The 22,214-nt window shown below is 39.4% G+C and overlaps 1 protein-coding gene across 1 annotated transcript; it reads right to left on the bottom strand.

Moving 5' to 3' along the window:
• Window positions 1-8,175: 8,175 nt before the first annotated feature.
• LOC131941914 (adipocyte plasma membrane-associated protein) lies at window positions 8,176-18,800 on the bottom strand. The gene is made up of 10 exons (XM_059301521.1): window positions 18,541-18,800; window positions 18,042-18,157; window positions 14,978-15,070; window positions 14,391-14,498; window positions 13,222-13,393; window positions 11,552-11,689; window positions 11,053-11,245; window positions 10,388-10,490; window positions 9,826-9,965; window positions 8,176-8,890 (listed from the first exon to the last, which is right to left on the bottom strand). The coding sequence occupies exons 1-10, from the start codon at window positions 18,615-18,617 to the stop codon at window positions 8,681-8,683; spliced, it is 1,350 nt and encodes a 449-aa protein (XP_059157504.1). The 5' UTR covers window positions 18,618-18,800; the 3' UTR covers window positions 8,176-8,680.
• Between the last annotated feature and the right edge of the window lie 3,414 nt (window positions 18,801-22,214).

Raw genomic sequence — 22,214 nt, 5'->3', positions numbered from 1 at the left:
AAAACACGACGAGGAGCTTCTTATACCACCACTTGTTATACCACCACTTGTTATACCACCACTTGTTATAACACCACATGTTATACCACCACTTGTTATACCACCACTTGTTATACCACCACTTGTTATACCACCACTTGTTATACCACCACATGTTATACCACCACTTGTTATACCACCACTTGTTATACCCCCGCTTGTTATACCACCACTTGTTATATCACCACTTGTTATACCACCACTTGTTATACCACCACTTGTTATACCACCACTTGTTATACCACCATTTGTTATACCACCACTTGTTATACCCCCACTTGTTATACCCCCACTTGTTATACCACCATCATCAGTGAATGCTTGTTATACCACCATCAGTGAGTGTTTGTTATACCACCATCAGTGAGTGCTTGTTATACCACCACTTGTTATACCAACACTTGTTATACCACCATCATCAGTGAATGCTTGTTTTACCACAATCAATCAATGAGTGCTTATACCACCATTTGCTAAACCACCATCAGTGAGTGCTTGTTATACCACCATTTGCTAAACCACCATCAGTGAGGGCTTGTTATACCACCATTTGTTATACCACCATCAGTGAGTCTTGTTATAGCACCACTTGTTATACCACCATCAATGAGTGTTTGTTATACCACCATCAGTGAGTGCTTGTTATACCACCACTTGTTTTACCACCATCAGTGAGGGCTTGTTATACCATCCTTTGTTAAACCACCATCAGTGAGTGCTTGTTATACCACCACTTGTTTTACCACCATCAGTGAGGGCTTGTTATACCATCCTTTGTTAAACCACCATCAGTGAGTGCTTGTTATACCACCATCAATCATCCATTTGGGAAACCAAATCACTCAAAACCTGTTAGCACTCATATCGATGTGGATCGATTGATTGGCAGGCCGTTCCATAACGCTGATAAAAGCTTCGATTTGTTCAATTTACTAATCTTGAGTGAGCGATTAGGTACGCGGCGATGGAGATGGGAGCTAACCCTCCCGTCGTTTCATCCATGGTTGTGGGCCTTGTGTTATTTTAGTCCACTCGGTCTGGCAATGGAGTGGATGTAAAACTTCATGTAGGTAAATATTTGTTTATTGGACGATTTTTTTATAACATAGCTTTGCGTGAACGACTCGATGACCTAAGAAATGTAATCAGCATTATGTTACTTCATTATGCTATTGGACGCTAACACTTGCATGTTATATAAAAAAAACGTAATAGTACTATAAGGTAAGATATCATTTTAAAAATGGCGTTTTGTCATAAACCATTAGCTTACAAAAATGTTTCTGACGTCACGCATAAGCCTACTGCCCTTCCATTCAAAAAAAAAATTGTCAATGGTGAATTTTTCTTTAAATATTTACTGAGCTCGGTCAACATTGAGTATATTGATCCATTTTTTATTGCAGTTTATTTGTAAAATCTTTTAATATCGGCTGTGGGATATAAACTACGTCACACACACACACCTAGGGGAGCGGGGGTGTTCTGATTTTTGTGACGATGTGTAATAAGGGGAATGGGGGGGGGTCAGAATGTGTAACGACATTCTTGTATATATTAAAAAGTCATGATATAAACTGAATTTTAGCTTTCTGTTTAAAATAAAAATAATATCTAATATAGGTTACTCAATGTTGACATAGTTCAGGAATTGTTTTAGAATGCAATTGATATATTTAAAAAAAAAACTGCAAATGTGAAGGAGGTTGTAGACTGAGGTGTGACGTCACTGCTTTTTTTTTTGGGGGGGGGGTCTGGCTTTTTTTTTGTGACAATGGGAAGAAGGTAGGTAAATGCCGATTAAAATGCGTAACAACGTTTATGGATGACCCCTAAAATTTTACACGAGAAAGTAAAAACTAAAACTGGCAGGTTCGGTTACTCTTGGCTAACTGAAATTTTAGGGCAGATGAGAGTAAGGACTGTGATATTTTATTGTCCAAGTATTTTTTTTTTATTTCCGCAAACACAATTTCACGGCTAACAATTTTTCACTGAACAACAAAACACAATTTAACGGCTAACAATTTGTCAACGAACAACGAGGTATTGTGACACCTTGTTTTCCGTTGTTTCCATTAAGACGGCCGCCATTTTTCTCAGAGCCAACTTCCTGTTTTGGCCAGCTAACCTTATCTACAGTCAACATCACACGAGAGATTAGCGATCACCTAAATAGTTTTTTCTACGCAGAACAAAACCAATCGCGAGATTTTATTCAAAGTGGAAACTTTTCGTTGATCAAATATTTCATGCGGTGGGGTCGCCCGTGAATATGTGGGTTAGGGTTAGACTTATGTGACGATGTGTGACGTCCCATATAAACTGTTTAAACATAATTATCCAGAGCAAAGTGTCAAGCTTTGTTAGAATTGTGTTCAGTTGAAGGGGGGGGGGGGGGGTTTGTTCAGTTGAGTGGGGAGTAGGGGAGGGTAGAACTATGTTTAGTTGAGGGGGGGGTGAGGGTAGAACTGTGTTCATTTGGGGGGGGGGGGGGCGTAGAACTATGTTCAGTTGAGGGGTAGGGGAGAAGTATGGTCTTTTCAGTGGATGTAAGGGTAGAACATTTTAGGGCCTGACTCGTATGTGACGACGTGTGACGATAGGGGGAGGGTAGGGTGTAAAGATTATCAAAATTGTGTGACGTACTTTGTGACGTCTTTTATGAACGGTCTCTCTGGTTCAAAGCGTTTCATATAGACTGGCTGCGAGGCTAAACCGTTTGGTAGTTATATATATATATATATATATATATATATATATATATATATATATATATATATATATATATATATATAAACTCTACCAGTTGTAACCAACTATGTCGGTTCCACATAAGCGTGTTACAGACACCAAACCTTACTCTCAGTTACACATTTAGATGACCCTGTTGTCATTCCCTTAACAAAACATTTTTCCTCACAACGCCTCCCATGTATCCAACTGTCCCGAGTTAAATGAAATTCAAATGAGACCAAACAGAAATAGATCTAGATTGTTTCCCTTCTCCGAGGCTTGGATCAAATGAAAAAGCAGATAAAGTGCGACAACCTGTGCTGAAATAAAAGGAGACGCTAAAGGGTTTTTTTTTTTTGTTTTAAATTAAATCTATATTAAGGGGAGGCTATTCACTGCGAGATTGAGAAATAATCTGCGTCAATTTTTCATTAAAGGTTAACGGAGAACTGTTTTAGCTTTTAATGAAGATTTATATTGGGGGCATTCAATCTTTTAAATTGTGCAAAAGCCGTAAAGCCATATAAGGCTTCTGAGAGAGACGTAGGCTTATGGGCCCTGGTTTCTTTTTTAGTTTGCAGGATGGGTTCTTCGAAAGAAATTATTTTTCATTTATCAGCTTACTCCGTCACTGAACTATGTTTATAACTTTAGTCTCAAAACACCTGTAGTTGGAGGTTGTTGGTGTAGAGCCGAACTTGAAGGTCATCAGATTAGCAAACTGTCATTTACTTGTGTATCGTGGCTTCATTTTATTTGGGTATCATGGATTTATTTAACTTGGGTATTATGGCTTTATTTTACTTGGGTATCATGGCTTTATTTTACTTGGGTATCATGTTTTTTACTTGGGTATCATGGCTTCATTTTATTTGGGTATCATGGATTTATTTTACTTGGGTATTATGGCTTTATTTTACTTGGGTATTATGGCTTTATTTCACTTGGGTATCATGGCTTTATTTACTTGGGTATCATGGCTTTATTTACTTGGGTATCATGGCTTTATTTACTTGGGTACCATGACTTTATTTACTTGGGTATCATGGCTTTATTTACTTGGGTACCATGACTTTATTTACTTGGGTATCATGGCTTTATTTACTTGGGTATCATGGCTTTAGTTAATGTGACCAGTCCAAATTTTTTTACATGTGATTACATAATGTAGCCTACTTTAAACCACAATGTTGTGTTATTATTTTCCAATCAATGTGTAGTGGCTAAAACTAACTTTAAGTTTAAAATGTTTCATGCCAGCCTCACTTGAGCCGTCGTTTATTCTGTATTGAGCCAAACCTTATAAAACCCGACTCTCCACTGAGCCGAATATTATTAGATCATTTAACTGTGCGGCTCTTACATCAACGTTTAAGCTCCAATCAAGCGTGAAGGGCCCATTGTTGGTAGGGCATCTTGCACTCACTGATCACAAAGTTATTAGCTCTTTTTTTAACGACTTGAAGTGTGTTTTTTTTTAATTAATAAATAAAAACTTGATTGCAGTTTAATGAGCCGTCCCTGTATAGAGATACGTGACGTCACGCGATGTTGATGAATTTTGTTTCCCCCCCCCCCCCCATCCCACTCACAATGACGTCACATGTCACTACAAAACCTTTCTTGTGACATCACAATGCCGTCACAAACCCAGACCAACTCTCTATGACATCACAAAGTTCCAACCCTCCCCAAATATTCCCCACAACTCGAACAAAAACATGACCCCCATCAAATGTTTGGTTAACGAGTACAGCAGTCATCAACAGTAATGCCACTTGACAATTATTTCCCCAACCCACCCATCAATCTTTCCCAATAACCTGATTTTATTATGTCATTTATGTACGACCCCTTCCCCTCCCCCCACCCCCACTTTAACAACGTGGGGTAACTTGAAACGCCGAAGTTGCAACACCAGTTATCCCCTGACGCTGATATTATTGTGTAACCAACAATTTGAAAAAAAAAAAAAAACTATTGTTGGACCTAATGTCCGGCTTATCACTATGACGTAGTTCTCAAAGGTCACAGTAACCTACACGCCCATTTCACGTTGCAATGTTTAATTCTTTTTTTTTACGAATCAAAATTTTCTTTTAAGAACTTTACACGTCATCGCCATTGTCTGGTTTAATTGGTTGGTGTTGGGTTTAAAGAACAGTTCTCCCATCAACAGCCACCCTTCCCCTCCTCACCCCCCCCCCCCCCCCCCCACCCTCCTGCAGCCATTAATATTCATTAAATATCAGTTGCTTCACGCGAGCAGCTTCGGTTATTGAACCGCTGGAAACAGGGGTGAGGGGGGAGGAGGTTGAGATAAAACAAAGTGACGAAGGTAGGCAACTCTATTAGATGGGTGTTGGTCAGAGTAGCCGTTCTTGTTACTATCTACGTTGTGCATAGTTCTTGTTTTCAAACACCCAACTAAACGCCAATCAGTGTTTAAGCTATAATTCACTATGTGTAAAATAATCAACACGTTATAGAGCTAATTCTGTTTCTTGAATATTTTACGGTATGATTTTCGTTTTTAAATTAAGTTCCGTCAATACATAACGTAAGTGATTGTAAATTTATTTCTTTTCATTAATTTAAATTGTATATTGGGCAGATGACGTAGACGGTGTAGTCCATCTGTTTCTCTGACGTCGGTATATTGAAATTGTGCAACCAACCCAACATCACTTACTCCCCCTGACTGAGCCAGACACACTACTAAGCCCATCTGAGCTCATGTAGTTTCAGTTTCTTTGAATGAGTCAAGGGTGAGTAACTCTCAAGACATTTCTGTTAAAGAGCATTATTTCATCTTCCCAATGTTACTACACAATACATATTTCTTTACCGTTGATCTATCAATATTTTCTTTACTTAAATGTTACTCCGTGCAGCATTAAAAAAAACTTACACAACAACATCATCGATTCTCTTCAGTCAACAGCAAATGTTTTTTTACTACAGAAAACGTAGACTTGGTAATATTTAGTTGTTTCATTACTTAATTTACTTGCTACATCCTGTCCCCCCCCCCTTCACTCCCCCCCCCCCCCCAGGTTGACTCGTCCTATGATTGATAGAGTTGGGTACAGAAGACCTGGTGGTGTGTTGGCACGTGATTCGTTGTTTGGAATTTGTTTATCAACATGACTTTTTTTCCTTTTTTCTGATTTTCTAAAATGTCTGTCGTTAAATTCCAGATCTGAACCGGTCACGTGACCCGATCAGCTGATTTTCAGCGGTGATTTGTTTTTTGTCTGCATTATATGTCCGGTCATGGCAGACGTTGGGAGAGACCTGCACGTGCTGGAGTATCGTCTGCAGCGGAGTGCTTACATCAACAGACGAGATGTGCCGAGCCTGGGTCACAGAGACCTTGAACTTGACACCAGGCTCTTCCAGCTCATGCTGTCCAAAAGCCAGACCTTCAGTGGAACTTCCGGTGTCAAAGGTCACACTAGTGATGTAGGGAACATTCAAGGCGTGAAATCTGTGCTCACGCTGCCCAGGATCATCATCAGCGGATCGGATGACGCTGTAGAACAGTACCATCGCCACCACTACCATAAACATGGCCTGCACCACAGCGTACCTTCACATTCCTTGTCTCCATCTACACAGCACCACATTACACCACAACTACCAGTACCCGTGCACCACATCGAACCACATTTAACCCTTCCAGATACCCAACTCGCACCAACCCTACCCCCATCAAAACACGCCCGTATCCCACGACCAAAACCAATATTGACAAACCCAGCTGACGTCACTCCCCTCGCCCAGAAAACCAAGCGCCGGAAGTCCAGCGAGCCGGCCAACTTGGCCATGAAGCTGTCTCTACCGTGCCGCGCCGGATGCTGCTACTGTGTTTACGCCGCCTTGCTCGGCCCGGTCAAGGTCTACGTCACGCGAGCCGAGCCGCCTAAGAAAGTGCCGTTTCTTGGTAAAATTAAAGACGGACACGGCCGGCCGGTCATTCCGGTCTCACGGAAGAGCGACCTCAGGGGCCTGGTTTATGACCCCCACAGCCATTCCTTGCACCCCCCGGGGAAAGGGGAGCGACCCTTGTTTCAACAGGTACGTCAGCTCAAGCAGGATAAATCCATCAGCAAGGTGGAGCTGAAACAAGGTCACGTGACTGGTAAGTCACGTGGCAGCTACGGTCAAAGTTCAAAGAGATTTGAAGGTAAACACAAGCACAAGACGTAGGCGGGGAATACCACGTGACTGAGACCTTTCTTGCTTGACACATCTTGTGGATGACACATTTCGTGAGTGATACATTTCGTGAGTGATACATTTCAGTAATATTTCGTGAGTGATATATGTCGTACGGGACACATTTCGTGAGTGATGCATTTCAGTAACATTTCGTGGGTGAGTGATTTCGGACACACGAGAACTTGGAGCGAAACGAAGCAGAATATCGCGCATGTGCAAAACACACTAAGAAATATTAGAGAAAGTGAATAGACATCAAATGGAACACATACACACACACCCCCTACATACATACACCAAATATACACACGTATATACATAAATAAAATCACATTCAGTCATACATACTTACATACCTTTTCTGTGTATATAACCATATGACGATGAGAAATACTACCAAGTGGACCCAGTGAATTATTTCCTAACATTTTAGTTGAAATATATTTCTACAGTTCTATTTTCCAAGTATAATTGTATGTAATGTATATATAGAGTTAAGAAATTATTTCCTAACATTTCACTTGTACTATATTTCAAAAGTTCTATTTCCTAAGTATAATTGTATGTAATGTAAATATAGAGTTAAGAAATTATTTCCTAACATTTCACTTGTACTATATTTCAAAAGTTCTATTTCCTAAGTATAATTGTATGTAATGTTTATATAGAGGTAAGAAATTATTTCCTAACATTTTAGTACTATTTTCCAAGTATAATTATTTCCTAACATTTTAGTTGAACTATATTCAGCAGTTCTATTTTCCAAGTATAATTGTATGTATTGTAAATATAGAGTTAAAAACTGATTTCCAGTGACCAAAGTATTGTTGGGTATCGTATGACTTGTACTGCTACTGTAGCTAGTGGGTATCATGTGACTTGTACTGCTACTGTAGCTATTGGGTATCATGTGACTTGTTGTACTACTACTGTAGCTATTGGGTATAGTATGACTTGTACTACTACTGTAGCTATTGGGTATCGTATGACTTGAACTACTACTGTAGCTATGGGGTATCGTATGACTTGTACTACTACTGTAGCTATTTGGTATCGTATGACTTGTACTGCTTCTGTAACTAGTTTGTATCGCAGTTACTGTTGGTTGTGGTCGTGTTATTATTAGAAAAAAAAATTCTATAAGTTTCTTCACAAGAAATTGTTAAAAAGTTGACATATTCTTCAACAATTTAATCATTTTAATGAATCAAATAGTGTGAGAGGCACCAAACATGGCGAAATAGAAAAACACAAGTGACGATATGAAGGGAGGTAATGTGATACGGTAGACAACTTTATCAAGTGGTTTAGTTAATGGAAGACACACAAGCAGAATATACCATTGCATGTGGCTTATGTATCTGGTTGTTGTTTTTTTTTTTACTTACGAGATGAAAACACAAAAAGATGGAAATTGAAGGCAATATGTGATATACTAACATTGTAGACATACACGTTTGTATGATGGCTTACAGATATTAATAACTGTTATCCAGGTATGCAGGTAATTCTTATTTATAAAGGAACCTATCGAATTACGATAAACTAAGTCATACGGATATTTGCGTCTTGTTGCTATGACTACCCATAGCAAACTTGACAGAGCAGGAAACTTGACAAGCAGGAAACTTGACAACTCAACCATGTTGGCTGGTTGCTATGGCTGCCCGGGTTGTGTGTTCTACGGAACTTGTTTAACAGTTGTGGTGGCGGCTGGTGGGGCAGTAGGGGTGGTGCTTGCAGCTGGTGGTGGAGCCGGGGTGGTAGCGGCAGCCGTTGTGGGAGCTGGAGTTGTAGAGGAAGCAGCGCTGAGCTTGTTGAGGTAAGTGGTGAGCGTTTCTTTAGCTTGAGCTAAATTCTCCTCGCTAATCTGACAGCGGCTTCTTAAGACCTGGTGAGAGGAATACAAGAGTGTGTTATTCAAGTGTGTTGGTCAATTGTGTAGGTCAAGTGTGTTGGTCAAGTGTGTTGGTCAAGTGTGTTGGTCAAGTGTGTTGGTCAAGTGTGTTGGTCAAGTGTGTTGGTCAAGTGTGTTGGTCAAGTGTGTTGGTCAAGTGTGCTGGTCAAGTGTGTTGGTCAAATGTGTTGGTCAAGTGTGTTGGTCAAATGTGTTGGTCAAGTGTGTTGGTCAAGTGTGTTGGTCAAGTGTGTTGGTCAAATGTGTTGGTCAAGTGTGTTGGTCAAGTGTGTTGGTCAAATGTGTTGGTCAAGTGTGTTGGTCAAATGTGTTGGTCAAGTGTGTTGGTCAAGTGTGTTGGTCAAGTGTGTTGGTCAAGTGTGTTGTTCGATTATGCTGGTCAAGTGTGTAGGTCAAGTGTGTTGGTCAAATGTGTTGGTCAAGTGTGTTGGTCAAGTGTGTTGGTCAAGTGTGTTGGTCAAGTGTGTTGGTCAAATGTGTTGGTCAAGTGTGTTGGTCAAGTGTGTTGGTCAAATGTGTTGGTCAAGTGTGTTGGTCAAGTGTGTTGGTCAAGTGTGTTGGTCAAATGTGTTGGTCAAGTGTGTTGGTCAAATGTTTTGGTCAAGTGTGTTGGTCAAGTGTGTTGGTCAAGTGTGTTGGTCAATTGTGTTGGTGCAGTGTGTTGGTCCAGTGCGTTGTCTAGTGTGTTGGTCAAGTGTGTTGGTCGTGTGTTAGTCAAATGTGTTGGTCAAGTGTGTTGGTCAGGTGTGTTGGTCAAATGTGTTGATCAAAGTTGATCAACATTATGTTGGGGTGCTCTATATGTGCTTATGCAGTTTGTTGAACGTCTTGTCTGAGTTCTAGCCAGATCATAACAAGAAATATCTCGTCAACTGTGTCTATAGGACAAACCACTGGTGCTGACTTGCCTGAATGACACTGTCGATCGTGACGTTTCGCCCGTCACCCTGGGGCAGGATGATACGTCCAGTGAAGGGGTTACTGGGGGTGCCGACGTACAAGAGGCCCTCGTTCTCAGCGGCCTCAGACACGGAGCTGAAGGTGAAGCCTGCCAAAAGAAAACATGGGTACTACGTCACAACTTAAGACAGAACTGAAGGTGAAGCCTGCCAAAAGAAAACATGTGTACTACGTCACAACTTAAGACATAACTGAAGACGAAGCCGTCACAAAAACAAAAAACATACTTCAGGTTCTTCCACTCTACAGTAACCACTAAAAGTTTTGATAAGGCTAGCCCGTGACTAAAAACAAAATACCAATCACCAATCATGTACACTTGATACGATGTACAACAATCACGTACACTTGATACGATTGGTCTACAACAATCATGTACACTTGATACGATTGGTCTACAACAATCATGTACACTTGATACGGTTGGTGTACAACAATCATGTACACTTGATACGATGTACAACAATCATGTACAATTGATACGATGGGTGTACTCCAATCAAAACTTACCAGTCGGATCATGGAGACTGCCTACAATCTTGCCTGTAGAATCCAGTTCTACGATCATCCCGTACCGTGGGTAGTAGCTTTTAATCGTGTTCAAATCTACTGACTGGGAACACAATAAATGAAAGTCTTCTTGTATGTCATCAAAACAAACAGTAATATCCAACACACATCAACACGTGCCAACACACCTCACTACCAGCCAACACACTCAACACGGTAGAATGCTACATACAACATTTCACCGAGTTTCCGTGTCTTACATAAACAGTTCGTTGTTTGGGACTTACATAAACAGTTGGAAGTGTCTAAATTACATAAACCGTTCGTAGTCTGGGACATACATTAACAGTTCGAAGTGTGGGACTTACATAAACATTTCGAAGTGTTGGACTTACATAAACAGTTGGAAGTGTGGGACATACATAAACAGTTCGAAGTCTGGCAATTACATAAACAGTTCGAAGTGTGGGACATACATAAACAGTTCGAAGTGTGGGACTTACATAAACAGTTCGAAGTGTGGGACTTACATAAACAGTTCGAAGTGTGGGACTTACATAAACAGTTCGTAGTCCGGGACATACATAAACAGTTCGTAGTCCGGGACATACATAAACAGTTCGTAGTCCGGGACATACATAAACAGTTTGTAGCTTGGGACTTACATAAACAGTTCGTTGCCTGGCCGCGGGATTGGCTGAGTACATGTCCATGGAGTTAGCCATTCCAGCATGACGGATCAAGGACAGGCCGACCCAGTACGTCCCGCGCGCTGAACGCCGGATGTTGCCAGGTACACCAGGCAGGTTGTCGGCAAAAACGCTGACTTGCCGGAAGGTCTCCGGTACCAAGCTGATGCTGAATTCAAAAGCAGGGATTCAATTTCAAATTTTAATATCGATTTTAGTTTGATACATGTTTCACCTTGCCTCCACTCTGTTTTTCTAAATGTCCATAGCGTTTTTTTAAATGTCCACAGTGTTTCCTAAATGTCCCCAGCATTTTGTAAATGTCCCCTCTGTTTTTTTAAATGTCCACAGTGTTTCCTAAATGTCCCTAGCATGTTGTAAATGTCCCCTCTGTTTTTCTAAATGTCCACAGTGTTTCCTAAATGTCCCCAGCATGTTGTAAATGTCCCCAGCATGTTGTAAATGTCCAGTTTACCTGAGTACCCGCGCTCTGCCTGATTCAGCCACCAGCAGACTCCGGCCGTCAGGTGAGATCTCAAGGCCGTTGGGGAAAGCAAACCCGTCCTTGAACATCTCAATTATGGCCTTAGTGTTGGGGTTCAGGTGTAAAATTCTGGGGGACAATATCGAGAGGTTAACAAGACACATATCATATGATGTGACGCTATACACTACAAACACTTTAAAATCCCCGTTAGTGCCGCTACAGGTGGGTGCCGGCCACCTCATAAGATACAAAGATTGGCGCTGATCCTGCCTTCAGTTACACAGACCCACATGCCGCTCTACCTGTCGCTTGTCCTGCCCATTATAAAAATCCTGCCTTCCGATTGCCTTGCCCCAATGACCTACCTACCGCTTATACTGCCCAAATGCCCTACTTGCTGAGTACCCTGCCCAAATGCCCTCTCTGCCTCTTGTCCTACCCTAATGCCCTCTCTTCCCCTTGCCTGTCCAAATGCCCTACCTGCTGCGTACTCTGCCCAAGTGCTCTAATTGCCACTTGTCTTACCCAAATCCTCTTCCTGCCGCTTGTCCTGCCCAAATGCCCTCTCTGCCCCTAGCCTGTCCAAATGCCCTAACTGCCGCTTGTCTGCCCAAATGCCCTACCTGCCCCTGTCCTGCCCTAATGCCCTACCTGCCCCTGACCTGCCCTAATGCCTTACCTGCCCCTGTCCTGCCCTAATGCCCTACCTGCCCCTGTCCTGCCCTAATGCCCTACCTGCCCCTGTCCTGCCCTAATGCCCTACCTGCCCCTGTCCTGCCCTAATGCCCTACCTGCCCCTGTCCTGCCCTACCTGCCCCTGTCCTGCCCTAATGCCCTACCTGTCCTTGTCCTGCCCAAATGCCCTATCTGCCTCTCGTCCTGCCCAAAATGCCCTCTGTGCCCCTGTCCTGCCCAAATACCCTACCTGCCGCTTGTCCTGCCCTGCCCAAATGCCCTCTCTGCCCTGCCCTAATGTCCTACCTGCCTCTGTCCTGCCCTAATGCTCTACTTGCCGCTTGTCCTGCCCAAATGCCATACCTGCCTCTCGTCCTGCCCAAATGCCCTACCTGCCGCTTGTCCTGCCCTAATGCCCTCTCTGCCCTGCCCAAATGCCCTACCTGCCCCTTGCCTGCCCAAAAGCCCTCTCTGTCCCTTGCCTGCCCAAATGCCCTCTCTGCCCTGCCCTAATGCCCTACCTGCCTCTGTCCTGCCCTAATGCTCTACTTGCCGCTTGTCCTGCCCAAATGCCCTACCTGCCCCTGTTCTGCCCTACCTGCCCCTGTACTGCCCTAATGCCCTACCTGCCCCTGTACTGCCCTAATGCCCTACCTGCCCCTGTTCTGCCCTACCTGCCCCTGTCCTGCCCTAATGCCCTACCTGCCCCCGTCCTGCCCTAATGCCCTACCTGCCCCTGTCCTGCCCTAATGCCCTACCTGTCCTAATGCCCTACCTGCCCCTGTACTGCCCTAATGCCCTACCTGCCCCTGTTCTGCCCTACCTGCCCCTGTCCTGCCCAAATGCCCTACCTGCCCCTGTACTGCCCTAATGCCCTACCTGCCCCTGTTCTGCCCTACCTGCCCCTGTCCTGCCCAAATGCCCTACCTGCCCCTGTACTGCCCTAATGCCCTACCTGCCCCTGTTCTGCCCAAATGCCCTACCTGCCGCTAGTCCTGCCCTCTAGAATGATGTACAACTCGTTGACAGCGTCGAATCTGTCGCTGGAGTCAGACAACAGGATGGAACCGTCCGGATGTTGAACCATGCCGTTCAGGTATTTGGGTGTCCTCCCGCCCACCGGCGTCGTTGACGAGTACAAGGTTTCAATAACCTCTGGGGGGGAGGGGGCGATAGTATGGTTGCAGATGTTAGAGTATCACATGATGTAATGTACATCCTAATGTATCACATGGTATAATGTGCATTCTAATGTATCACATGGTATAATGTGCATCCTAATGTATCTCATGGTATAATGTACATTCTAATGTATCACATGGTATAATGTACATTCTAATGTATCACATGGTATAATGTACATCCTAATCTATCACATGGTATAATGTACATTCTAATGTATCACATGGTATAATGTACATTCTAATGTATCAAATGGTATAATGTGCATCCTAATGTATCTCATAATATACATCCTAATGTATCACATGGTGTAATGCAGCCTACGCAACTGAAAAGAACGAAACATCTTAACTTTAAATGGTAAAAATAATATTGTAAAAAAAAGGTCCAAGGGGCCATGAATCTCTCACTTTGGTGCGAGCCTATATCAATGGACGCCTTGGTTTTTATTTTAGTGTTTCGGTTTTGCCATGGACACTACAGGAATTACACACTGAGATTTTTTGTTTTTCTACCATTTTGAAGTCACTTCGTTTTCTTTGTTATTAAATACATTCTTATTCTAACTAAATACATTGTTACCTTAACTAAATACATTGGGACCATGTTAATTTAACTAAATACATTGGTACTGCGTTACTTTAACACAATACATTGCTACTGTGTTACTGTAGCTAAATACATTGGTACCTTAACTAAATACATTGGTACTGTGTTACTGTAACTAAGTACATTGGTAGTATGTTATTTTAACTAAATAAATTGGTACTGTGTTACTGTAGCTAAATACATTGATACTATAACTAAACAGATTGTACTGAATGAAGGGTGTGTGATATACATTGTTACTATAACTAAACAGAGTGTTACTGTAGCTAAATACATTGTTACTCTAACTAAATACATTGTTACTATAACTAAGTAGATTGTACTGAGTGCAGGCTGTGTGAAATTGTGGGTGAGTACATACTTGTGGTTGGGTTGACCCGGTACACGCCCCTGTATGCATCTAACACCAACAGGTGACCTGTGTTGTCCACTCGTATGCTGGTCAGTAGCCCACACTGCTGGACTGACGCTGTAAGGTGGAGAGGTTATTTGACGTTTTGTGTTTTGGTGTTTTTTAATGTTGTATGTTATATGCAGTGTTAATTTCAGGCACCCCCCCCCCACTCCAGAGCACGTCCACTGTCCCGGACGTAATAGAATAAAATATTATTAATACAGAAAATAGACACTTTAACCAGTCTCCCCCAACCCCCCTCGCCCTACCTCCTCGTAAAAATTTTCAAGTGCCCCTCCCTTGGTAAGTTTTAATTCTCCCAGAGAAAAATGTCTGAAAGAAACCCTGGTTATGCGTGGTTGTGTTTTGTAAGTTGTTGTACGTTGGTCACGTTTGGTGTGGTGGGTTTAATCGAAAGGGTTATATAAATGTGCACTATCATTTTTTGTGAGCTTCTGAAATGGACATGGTCGTGTAGAAGGAAACCATATATGGCCTGTGTAGATGATATAAGCAACAGAGAGTGGGTTGAATCAAAGTAAAAATAGCCTTACAACATCCGGGTAATGCCAGAGACACAACAACTTGTGGTATGCATGGAGCGATGTTGAGCACTTTTCTGTCAGCCGTCACAGTGTAGACATTACCTGTCGGAGAAATGTTCATGATGTGTGTATATATATATATATATATATATATATATATATATATATATATATATATATATATATATATATATATATATATATATATATATATATATATATATATATATATATATATATATATATAAATGTATGTATATATATATGTTTATATGTGTATATATATATATATATATATATATATATATATATATATATATATATATATATATATATATATATATAAATATATACACATATAAACATATATATATACATTTATATATATATATATATATATATATATATATATATATATATATATATATATATATATATATATATATATAAATGTATGTATATATATATGTTTATATGTGTATATATATATATATATATATATATATATATATATATATATATATATATATATATATATATATATATATATATATATATATATATATATATATATACACATATAAACATATATATATACATTTATATATATATATATATATATATATATATATATATATATATATATATATATATATATATATATATATATATATATATATATATATATATATATATATATATATGTGTGTGTGTGTGTGTGTGTGTGTGTGTGTGTGTATACATATGTATTAGTATATTTTTTTTAATTGGCCTACAAACATGCAAAAATACATATATACTTAAATATATATATATATATATATATATATATATATATATATATATATATATATATATATATATATATATATATATATATATGTGTGTGTGTGTGTGTGTGTGTGTGTGTATATATATATATATATATATATATATATATATATATATATATATATATATATATATATATATATATATACATATATATATGGAGGATTTGAACGCATCCCCCATGACAGTATCCTGTTTACGCCCCTGGTTGTTGTCTTATGAGACAGACGTCCAGTCACGCTTTATTTTTGTCACTTATCAATCATTCGTACAAAGGCCTGTCTTAAAGCCTTTATTTAAGCAGGTGAGCCCTATGTAGGCTTGGCTTAATTATTCGATTTTTTAAAACCAGAATTAAGCTTGCCATAAAGTATATTTTTTCAACTCTACACATACGCACATACACACAAGAAAGACGCACAAACAAAAGAAGCACGCGTATTTTCTTGGATAAAATTATATCTGACCTAGTCATGAGAAAACGAATGGTTGAGAACACAACCATCAACTACAAGCCACACACAAACTGTACACATACACACACAACACACAACACACACACACGAAACTCACACACACAACCATCAACTACAAGCCACACACAAGCTGTACACATACACATACACACACAACACACAACACACACACAACCATCAACTACAGCCACATACAAACTGTACACATACACACACAACACACACACACGAAACATACACACACAAACATCAACTACCAGCCACTCACATAACTGTACACACATACAAGACACACACACACGTACATACACAAGACACATACACACACAACCATCAACTACCAGCCACTCACAAACTGTACACACATACAAGACACACACACGTACATACACAAGACACATACACACACAACCATCAACTACCAGCCACTCACAAACTGTACACACATACAAGACACATACACACAAGATACACACCCACAACCATCAACTATCAGCCACTCATAAACTGTACTACCACTCTGACAGAACTGTCACCATTTCGCAGACGATCCCCCTCTTCTGCTTTTATTTCTATTCCCTCTAAACTCCACTACCATCTCCGACATAAAAGTCAACCCGGCTGTCCCATACATCTACATCATTTGAGTCCTACGTCACTCTCTCTCTAAGTTCACGACCGACAACTCATTCTTGAAATTCTCGCACGTTACTTGCCCGATTTATGACTAAATAAAAAGATATTATGTGATTACCTTCCCGCCATTACTGTCCGTTTTATTGCTACGTGCTCAGAATAACAATAAAAAGTTACATTTATGTATTTCTGTTTCGAATTATTAAAATAACAACTTAAAAGTTTGATAATTAAACTTATTAATTTATGTTTTATCGGTAGAATATAGTAAATATTCTGACCCAATTGAACCATAAATAATAGCACTATTTGTCGGATAGAGTTTAGGCCAAAATATTAAAATTAACACATTATCTTTAGTAAAAAAAAAAATAACCCTCATTAGGTTTACCTGTAAAATTAACTCTCCCTTAACACTGTCCTACGTGTAAAATTAACTCTCCCTTAACACCGTCCTACGTGTAAAGTTCAACTCCCATAATGAGAGCCCACATTATACATGACTTCCCCTGACCCCTGACCCACACATGCACCTGACCGTGGGTCTACACCTGTCTCAAGTCTAGCCTGATGCTGCACCAACTGACCTGGCAACCTTTCCTGACAAATGTCCAGTGTTTGGACTCGGGTGAGGGCATTTATTTTATAACACGAACTCGAGATGTAGATGTGGACATTCATAACATTAACTTAAGACTAAGGTGTGGATATTCATAACAATAACTCAAGACTAAGATGTGGATATTTAAAACGTATTTATGACGTATTCAACAAACGCAGACCAAAGATACCCACTCCCACCACCCCCTCATAAAAAACACTACTTAGAACAATGTTCTAAATCCTAACTCAAGGGCCGCTACTCGCGTTGTGTTGTGGTTATTTGTGGGGTTGACGTCACCAGACTAACCTGGGTTTAAATATAATTTTTAAATCATTTTTGTGGGTAATTAATTTGGTGGGTGTCAAAAAGCTTGAGTTAAACGTTCCTTCACAAAACGTATTTAAAACTCAATCATAATGTTGACGGAATAAGGAAACATTTTCTATATTTCTGTGCAGTTCGTTTAACAAGATGGGGCCGGTAAAGTTTAATGAATGCCTGCTAGCTAGTGGTAGGAAGCGCTCACCATTTAGAAAAGCAAACGATGTCGGTCCTCTGATCTTATTCTCGTGAAGCTTCTCCACGTTGTAGAGGGCGTAGTTGGGGGAGAGCGCCCCGCTGAGGGTGGGCGGTGATGGTAACCTGTGCAGCATAAAGTTCAGTGCAAGTTCATTAAAAAATTAATTTAATTAATGATATAATTAGCTAGCTGGTATTCTTTTAGCAAGTTCATCTCTAAAGCTATTAATTGAATTAATGGTACAAAAAGCGTGATGGTAGTCACTAATCTGACTAAACATGTGTACACACACAAAAAATGTAATGAATTATATAATTGGTAGATTTAAAAAAAAAATTCAAAACGATACTTTTCTAACGTTTTTTTTTTAATACTTTAATATTTATTGTATGTAAATTACTCATAAAAATTAAAATATCAATCTTTTAAACTTTGAACTAGCGTTTAAAAATGTGTTTTAAAAACAACAAAATTATTGCCTAAAACATAATAAAAAATATCCTACCTGAAAGACACAGGGGTAAATTGTTGTCCATAAATAAGCGACACAGAGCTAAGAAACAGCAGTAAAATCGAAGACATCTTAGACTGTACTAACACACACACACATAAGAAATGGCCTCATGGGCTTACAACAAACTGTGGCAGGCTCTCTCAGGGCGTTGACAAAGCACTGGCCTCCTGCGCCTGTTACCTGTCGCAGTGTTTCATATTCCTGCCGCGGAGGTCGTTACGGCTGGCTACTTATCTGCTGCTAGTCTGACGAGGGAAAAATTAATTTTATACCGCCGCACCAACCTGTTATGTCATTGTTTGTCAACATCTTTCAGTCAGCGGGCGTGATTTATTCAGACATTGTGAAACATTACGATGTTTGGCCGCTGGTAGGGCTTCCGTGTGTGGGATAAGATTAAAAGTTGATTTTTAATGTAATGGCTGTAGGAAGGAAGGGGCGTTTTTTTTTTATTTCCTTGTTTTGATCACCTACTTGAACTATTAGAAGAAGGTCAATTTAAACATACATATATATCTCTCCAATAATTTGCATTTACATGTTGTTGTGTTTTGTTTTGTTTTGTTGTTGAGTTGTTGTTTTTTTTTCGAATTTCTTTATTTCCTCAATGTTATAGACCATGGATTTGATTAGGATGGAGACCGAATTAACTGTTGTTTCTTCTGTATGTTTGCTGTTGTTTCTACTGCATGTTGTTTCTACTGTATGTTCGCCTGTACAACCTACATCAGCATAAGAAAATAAAGCCGACATAAATTTGTAAAAGCAGAAAATCCGCAGCAAACGCAGTTGGCTTTAACAATAAATCGAAAAAAGGGAAAGAAGCCCATAATTGAAAAACAATAATTGCTGTAAAAAAACGAGTATTGATTGTGTCTTAGGGTCACTGCGAACAAAAATAATAAAAAAATTAAAGTTCCATTTTCTTGGGCTTTGATTTTTTGGTGCAATGATACCGTTGAAATTAGCAGATTTTATAGAGAGATCTTGCGTTTTGTATACAGCCACTATATTACATATAACAAAACCAATTTGATGTTTTATCATATTAATTAACTACTAAAGTGCGGATGTGTTTGCTGACGACAGAAAGACACCTTAATAACTAGCCGCTGTTCCATATCTGGCAACGCAGTCACGTTTTGCCAGATAAATTAGATCGTGAGAGGGTAAAAGTTATCCGTTTTACTGTTAGGATTTTCATGTTTTAATTTGCTTTTGTTTATTCGTCCACTCCTAGTTCACAACCCAAGTTTTTTCTTCATGGGTTTATTTCATCACCAGATTTTAACGGCTATATTTTTCTTCTGACGATGATAGTTTCGAGTTAGTTACTAGTTTGCTTTATATTTTGATTTATTCTAGCTTCTTTGTTTTTTTCTGCGGCAAGTTTTAGAATTAGGACAAAAATTAAGGTTGATCCGTTGGTCAAGTAGAGTTTTTTTAATTTGTTTAAGGGTTTTAGGTTGTTTTATTTTTAAATGCTGCAGCAAACAGAAATAAGGGGACGGCGTGGTTGAATGGTAGAGGACGTACCCGAGTTTACCCAGCTCTGATGGGTACCTGACTCAAGTTAGGCAAAACAACACGGGTCGGCATGGTGCTGACCACACTATCTCTTCATTAGCCAAAGTCGTTAAAATAGATTAACTCTACTTCATCTGCCCCATATGTCTTGGACACGAACGAGAATAGAAGATGAATGAGAAAGAACCATCTCTATGAACATCGATTAGAACCCAGCCTATTCGGCCAATACCCTTCCCCCCCCCCCCCCCCCCAATGATTGTGTAGTCCAGGTAACTATCTAACGTGTACACCTCTATAGCTTTATTTCAAACCAAAAAAATCTTCATCCAACATGTCACGGTGTCAAGCGCTTCTCTGTTTGTTTACAATGGTCGCGACAATGATTTATGAGCGCGTGTCTCCCATTTATCCACGACCAACTTTTTTTTAGCCTCTCTTGCGTTTTATTTGCACGTATAACGTGTCTTTAATTTGTTTAGATAGGGATTAACTTTCTATTTTTGTTGACATGTTTTCCGCAGCAGTTGTATTTAGTTACTTCTACAACATTCCGCTTGTCATTTGCTTATTAACGCATTTCACTTCATTTGTTTCGTTGTTTTTAAACTTGTTTACTCCATTTTTTAGGCAATTAATTTATTTGTTATGAAACGGAAATCTTTGGACACGATCTTGTTTTTACTTTCTCGTATATACGAAGTATAGAGAAAGTATTGTAATCGTGCACAAAAATCACTTGAAATTTTAACAATTTTTACCTTATTACACCTCAGTCCTTATTCAAATCCGAAGTATAGAGGACTTATTTTAATCGGGCAAAAATTATCAATCCAGATTTATCAAAATTAAAAGGTTTTATGCGTAATCCAGTCTGAAAAACTGGGCTTTGCAATTCTGTCCGTATGTCTGTGTGTGTGTCTGTGTGTGTGTCTGTGTGTAAACACGATTACTTGAGTACCGTTACAGCTAGGTTGATGAAATTTCATATATAAGTATTTTATCAAAATCGTAGATCCGTATCAACTTTTGAGCGATTTCCGATAACCGGAAGTGGTACTTTTTCTACTTTGAATTTTTCAAAAGCCTATAACTTGAGTACTATTTCAGATAGATAAATGAAGTTTCACAAATGAGTAAAAGATATAATTTTCTACCTTCTGTTAAAGTTTGAGTAATTTCCGTTGACCGGAAGTACTAATTTACGCTACTTCCGATTTCTCAAAAAACTATTGTAAATTTTTAAAGTACTAATAATATTGCGCACTATTATGCACTTTTTTATTTGGCGTTCACTTGGTGTGCAATTCCTTTGTCTACGAGATTTTATTCTATTTTTAAGACTTTAAGTATTTAAAATGGATTAAAAATCATGTCTATAGCCGAGTTCCCATCCCCTGTTATTTTATATAAGAATATTCGAGAAAGTTTAGGGGAGATCACTCCCGGTTTATTTAATAAGAGCAGCATTATAGTCGTTATTTAATTTTGTACTTTTAATTTAATTAGTTTAATATTACATTTGATAGGGAAAAAAGGGTGGATTGTAGAATAAAAAATTCAGCTGCAGTGCGCGATATTGTAATAATACGTTGAATATAGTTTTCCTATTCGCGAAACACGTTCAACAACAAAGTTTTATTTTGGACATTTTTGTTTAATGGAGTGGTATTTCACTGGAACCATGAGTGGTAGGTCACTGGAGCCATGAGTGATAGGTCACTGGAGCCCCAAGTTGTAGGTGACTGAAGCCCCGAGTGGTTGATACTCAAGTTTAAAAATATATATATATATATAACTGAGGATTGATTACAAGAAAAGAAATACAACGAAACCTACACGCTGCAACACTTTTTAAGCGATATATTTTCATCCCAATGTCCTGGGGTCTTTTATTGAATATATTAAAAGGATAACGGCCAGTATTACTTGTAACATGACCAGAGGCGTAGCGGCCCTTCCCGGCGCCCGGGGACAAACTTTCAATTTGGCGCCCTCTCGGGAGCAAATTTTCAATTTGCAACCCCCTCAACTTTATGACTAGCACCCCCCCCCCCTCAAACTTTTTCGATTTGCACCCCCCCTCAAACTGCAAAAATGCAGCTAAATTGACATTTTAATTTGTTTTTACAACCCAT

Source organism: Physella acuta, unplaced genomic scaffold (assembly GCF_028476545.2).
Source record: "Physella acuta isolate Inbredline_101_S28 unplaced genomic scaffold, ASM2847654v3 ptg000376l, whole genome shotgun sequence".
NCBI lineage: Eukaryota > Metazoa > Mollusca > Gastropoda > Physidae > Physella > Physella acuta.
Note: the sequence above shows the minus strand (reverse complement) of the source record. Positions and strands in the feature narration are given on the sequence as shown.